The 6,000-nt window shown below is 44.8% G+C and overlaps 1 protein-coding gene across 1 annotated transcript in view; it reads left to right on the plus strand.

Moving 5' to 3' along the window:
* The window catches only part of CCNB3 (cyclin B3), a 54,978-nt gene extending 49,806 nt beyond the window's left edge, over positions 1 to 5,172 (plus strand). Inside the window, exons 10-13 of the mRNA XM_079910953.1 lie at positions 143 to 298; positions 1,132 to 1,281; positions 4,693 to 4,823; positions 5,045 to 5,172. Coding sequence (XP_079767079.1) covers positions 143 to 298; positions 1,132 to 1,281; positions 4,693 to 4,823; positions 5,045 to 5,117 — 510 coding nt within the window. The 3' untranslated portion in view covers positions 5,118 to 5,172. The remainder of the gene's footprint in view (positions 1 to 142; positions 299 to 1,131; positions 1,282 to 4,692; positions 4,824 to 5,044) is intronic.
* Positions 5,173 to 6,000: the final 828 nt, after the last annotated feature.

The following is a 6,000-nucleotide window of genomic DNA, read 5'->3' on the forward strand; positions in this document are numbered from 1 at the left end:
TCAGAGCTACCCTGAAGGTTCATGCCAGGGAATGTTATTACCTCCTATCCTTCACCCCTCTCCTCCCCTGCCTTTCATCTCCAAGCAGAGAGGAGTGGGCTGTCTTAGCCTGGTTGTGACTGCCTCTCCTCTCCACCCATAGGAGCCCAGCCCACCTTGTGTGGATGACTTCCTGTACATCTGTGATGATATTTATAAGCGAGATGAGATGCTCGCCATGGAAATCAGCATCCTAAAAACCCTCAAATTTGATATCAACATTCCCATCGCCTATCATTTTCTGCGCAGATATGCTAAGGTAAGACAGGGCAGGTACATCTTCATTTTACCACTGCTGGGTTAGTCCCCTCCATTCCCAGAGTGGCTGCTTGAGTGGTAGGAAAAGGGAAAGGGACAACTGGGGACAGGGGAATTTCTTCTTCAGTCCACCCTCCTAGATTGGCAATCTTTATGGAGTGTGGGGGGAAGAAAATTGCATATTTCCATGGTATGCCTATAAAGTTTTGAGGTGAGGGCAGAGTAGGGGAGGGGAAGAAGATTCTTTGATCAGGAAGGGACACTTGGGAAGTTTAGGGGAGATGCTGTCAAAGTTCTCTTCCTTCACCTGAATATTGGTTACAGGGGAAGTCACTTTGTATTATACAAGTGTGTCTTGTTGTAGGATTTGTGTGTGTGTGTGTGTGTGTGTATACACACATGCGCGCCCCCCCCCCCCACACACACGCACACACATATTCAAACAAGAAAAGGGAAGGAGTTCTTTTGGAGCATGAAATACCTCCTAGTCTGGAACCCAGTGAAAAGTCAACAGTTGGAGGCCTTCGGCTCTTCAAAGGATGGCATGTACAGAAAGGGGAGGTGGAGGGTACCACAATCACACTTGATAATTTGGTTTAAAACCCTGAAAATGGCAAATACCATTGCCAATTTCGTAATCCCCCCTCCTAAAGATTCTGTGCTTTGGGGGCAGGGTCCTTAGTGTGAGTCATGGTGGCAAAAGAGGTACATTGTTCAGGCAGAGAGCCATTTAGGCCCAAGGTGGGATAACTGGAGTGAGTGAGTGCAGGGGGTTTTCTGCTTGGTGCCAGTGTTCTGAATTGATTGCTGAGCCAGTCTTCTTCCTGCCTTTAGTGTGTCCATGCCAGCATGAAGACACTGACCTTGTCCCGCTTCATCTGTGAAATGACCCTGCAGGAATACGACTATGTCCAGGAGAGGGCTTCCAAGCTAGCTGCTGGCTCCTTCCTCCTGGCCCTCTACATGAAGAAGCTCGGACACTTGGTAAACACTTGTGTGCGGTGGGGAAGAAGGAGTAGGGATTTTAAAAAAACATATTTATTTATTTATTTTATTTTTGGCTGCATCGAGTCTTAGTTACAGGATGTGGGCTCTTCATGCAGCACACGGGCTTCTCTTCAGTTGTGGCACATGGGCTCCAGAGTGTGTGGGCTCAGTAATTGTGGCACGTGGGCTTAGTTGCCCCGTGGCATGTGGGATCTTAGTTCCCTGCCCAGGATCGAACCCCCGTCCCCTGCATTGGAAGGCAGATTCTTAACCAGTGGACCACCAGGAAAGTCCCAGGGATAGGGATTTAAAAGCACAGGGTCAGCTCAGGAGGAAGGTGTAAACTAGGGCTGTGGGAAACTCTGTGACAAAACTACTACATACCTGCCATTATGAATCCTTTAACATCTTGACATCTTAGGGGCCTGGCTGCCTAAAGGGTTTCTAGAGCCATGGTTTTAAAGTATTTTATTTCACTTTTCTTCATCACAGTACCCTTTCTTCCAAAGACAGCTTACCTGAAAGCCCAGTATCACAAAACAGACTAATGTGAAATTATTCTGATTGCAGCAGGGGGTGGCGTGGACCCACTTCTTGCCTTACCCCATTCCACCCCTGCTCCTTGCAGCCCCCTCAGCAAGGTTGGCCCCCCAAGGGAGCTCATTGGAACAGGATTTGGAAAGCACTGACCCAGAGAACAGAGTAGTGAAAGCAACTGTCCATGTGTATAACAGGGGACTCAGATATACTATTGTGCTCTTCTCTGAGGAGGAAGGTCCCCACAGCCTCCTTCCCCAATACAAATAAAATGCATATTTGATACTTTCTCAATTTTATAAAAAATTGTGAATAAAAGTAACTTTAGAAAACTATGAATTTTTACTGACGTGTAACATGCAATCCAATAGAAAAAGTATGCTTGCAAATGAGCATACTCTTCCCAACCACTCCTAAGACCCTGCAGCCTAGAAATTCTAGCACCACTACTGATGGAGAAACCTCTGTGTGCTGAGGAAAAACCCTATAAACAGTTGTGTGAATTTGGACAAGGCACTGATATTTCTTGGGACAGAGAAAGCATTAAGTAAATGGCAGGGATGGCGATGAGAAAGAATACGTAATAATAATGGCTAGCATTTATTGAGTTCTTAGACAGTGAACTAAACACTTTGTCTATTAACTCAATCTTCACAACAACCCTATGAGATCAGCACTATTATTCCTATTGTACAGATAAGAAATAACTTCCCATGTTTGGCTAATGAGAGGCAGAGCTAGGATTTTGGGAACTAGGAGTCTGTTCAAAGAATATACCTACTCTATAATCAGAATGGATGTGGCCGTAGCCCTGGAGCCATGATCTTGGAGGCCCCATGCTGACCCAGGCTTTTACCCTTGGGTCCTGGGGAAGGCTGGTAGGTCCTGAGGGAGGACAGTTGAGAGGCTCAGGGCAGCAAACTGCTTGCCAACCAGTATAAAAATATTTCAGTGTTTTAACACTTGGCATGGCTGTACCAGTGAGTATCAGCTAAGTGTCAGCCCTGATCTGAACCCAGGTAGTCTGGATCCATAGTCCTCTACACTATATATACTGCTATAGATGAGAAAGTCTTCACAGAGGAGGTGACTTTTGAGTTGGGTCTTGAGAGATGAGTAGGAACCTTGAGAAGAGACATTCTAGGCAGAGGGAACAACAATTGAAAAGATGTGAAGGCAATAAGAAAACAGTGTGATGTATTCAGGGCAGAATAAGACATTTCCTATGGATAGAGCAGAGGACGTATGAGTAGGGAATGGTGAGAGGTGAGACCAGAATGGTAGAGTGTGGTCAGATTGTGAGAAGCCTTTGATGCCATGCTGAAAGATCCATTTTACACTAAGGCATTGCAAGTTTTTAAGGCAGGGGAGTGACATCTTCCTGTTTGTATGTTTTGGAAACAGTACTAGTATATAGCAGTATGGAAGGTATATTAGATGAGAGAGCGTATGTGAACGTATCAACACCAGTGAGTGGGCTTTTATAATAATCAATGTGAAGCATTGGGGCAGTGAACAATTGAACAATGTGAACAATTGGGGCAGTGACAGTAGGGCTGTTAATCTTAATTAACACACCCAATATGATGTGTTATCCCATGTGTTACTCCCCTGCTCAGCATGCCAATGACTGCCCTTTGCCTGTGGCAGTGGTTTCCAAAGAGTATTCAGTAGAGCCTTGGGATTCCTGCAGAAGTATCTCAGGGGCCCAGGGGCCATGTAAAAGGTAAAGGGATCCAAATTGGTGGGCTTCTTAGTTCCCACCCCCAATTCCAGGTAAGATATTTGGGCTTCCAGGTAAGATATTTGGGAAAACATGAGTTCAGGGAAAATAATTTAAGACATTTTAAGAAAACCACTGCCTCACAGAATAATGAATTTTCTTTTCTCTACCTGTGGAACTCCCACTAGACTTTCAGTACCTATTGCAGATGTGCCCTCCTCTGCAAAGCTTTTTGTGACTTTCCCAGCCAAAATTCATGGGTCCTGCAGCTCTGTTCCTCCACTGTCCCATGCTCCCTTCCATTGTAGCACTTCCCACACATTTTATAATTCTATGTGTGCATGTCTGTCTCCCCAGCTAGACTACAGACTCCTCAAGAGCAGGAGCCTTAGTCATCTCTTAGTCATCTTTGTATTCCCAGCATCCTGTATGGGGCTTGGTAATATCCTAGCTAGCATTGTTTGGGTATGTGCTAGACTCTGTTCCGTGTGCTTTATGTCTATTAACTCATTTAAGCCTGTTATATAATTACTGTAATCGTCCCTATTTGGCAGATTTGGAAACTGAGGCACCTAGAGGTTAAGTAACTGGCTCAAGGCCATGCTGTTAATGGAGCTGGAATTTGAACCCAGGCAGTTTGCCTCCAGAGCCTTTGCTCTTAAACACTCTGCTATATTCCTTTTGCCACATGATAGGCATCCTTAAAGTTGACTGAGAAAATGAATGCATGAAATGATAGCTGTTTGAGCCAGAGAGGAGGAACAGCCTTAAGTTCCTGCTGGCTATTTAGTTGGGACCTCAAGTTTGTTCTGAGGTTTGCCTGGCCATTGGCTCTTAACCTGAGAGTAAGTAACAAAGTCAGTCCTGTTCCTTAAATTCTTTGGTGGATTTCAGTTTAAATACCTATGGCTAGGGCTAATATCCAGCTGGTGCATATGGATATAGCCACATCACTAGCCTGCAGCTGGAACATAGTCTTCTAGGTAGTACCCTATAATTATTGGTCGGTGTCTGTGCTCTATGAGTCTTTGAATTGTTTGACTTTCTTCCCTGCCTGTACTATGGATAGGAAGTTTCGATTTGGGTATTGGAGACAGGAAGTATCTGCTTCCTGTTGTAAAAGTCACTGTCCATGTTGCTTCTTCCAGGCTCCTACCCTGGAGTATTACAGTGGCTACAAGACCTCTGATCTTCACCCCTTGGTCAGGCAGCTGAACATCCTGCTGACTTTGCGTTTGTGCAATAGGCTCAAGACTGTGCATTCCAAGTATTCTCACCAGTAAGTACCAAGCTCCAGTTGAGGCTGGGTTTGTGCTCAGTCATGGGGAGGCCCAGACTAACCTCATTTAAGGGAAAAGAAAGATTCAGGTACTTTTTACCTTACTTTCTGCTCCAGAGTTAAAGCAAGATAGGGAACCAAGGGCCTATGTCCCACTTATTCCATGGAGCCTGCTTGCTTTGGGCTATTTTACACTGAGCAGACCCCTCTTCCTTTTGCAGGGTCTTCTTTGAAGTCACCAAAATCCCACCCTTGGACGTGTTGAAACTGGAGGAGATTTTGAACTGCTGCTAATTCTGAGGCCGAGGGTCTGGTACTCTGGCAGCAGCCACCGGGGCCAGGCAGGCGTGTAAATAAGCTGTATTTATTCTGTCCTTGAATTTGTCTTTTCATCACTTTTCTTCATTTTTACTGTTTGTCTATTCCCAAACTGATAATGTTGTAAATATTTGTGTTTTTTATGAAGGAGAAGAAATTATTGTTGTATTTGATTAGAAATTTAATAAAAATTAATGGTTGTTGTTAACATGGCTCACTTCCCCCCTTATTGCTCAGGAGCCCCACACATAGCCCTGTTTTTTTCCTGCCTAGTAAAGGCTGTGCCTCAGGGTCTAGCTTATCCAATTTCCCTCTCTGTTTGGAGACTTTCTCTTCACAGGAAGAGGAATTGATCTAGGTGTGAACTGATGAATGAGTCTATAGACTTGTGGTGGGAGGGGTAGTCCAAAGAGATCCCACTACCCGACAGGCCTCAGTGTTCAGATCTGGGGTGGCTGGAAACGTGGGCCAATACCCTTTGGTCCCCATTTCAGGTTGCCAGCTTTCCTTGCTTCTTCCTAGATGATGAAAAGGTAGGGATAAGGATTTTCACTGAAATGTACCCCTACTTTTGTAGTAAGGTGTCTTTCTAGAGTCTAAATTTGAAAAAAACTGAAGTGGTGCACTGAAGTGGTGCACTGAAGTCTCTTTTGGTCTTTCAGTAAAGAGGAGAAATTTCCACCTGTGAAATCAGCAAGATGTCCCATGAATGTAAGCATCAACCAGTTGCTCTATCCTTCATTCATAAAGCTTTAAGGAGGTTCTACTCTCTCTCTCTCTCCCCTATCTTTGGGGTAATGTGTACTGGTACAGGTACTTCAGTTGTTAACAGAGGACTTGAACATCTTCTGTGCTGGTT

The sequence above is a fragment of the Stenella coeruleoalba genome, assembly GCF_951394435.1.
Source record: "Stenella coeruleoalba genome assembly, chromosome: X".
Classification (NCBI taxonomy): domain Eukaryota; kingdom Metazoa; phylum Chordata; class Mammalia; order Artiodactyla; family Delphinidae; genus Stenella; species Stenella coeruleoalba.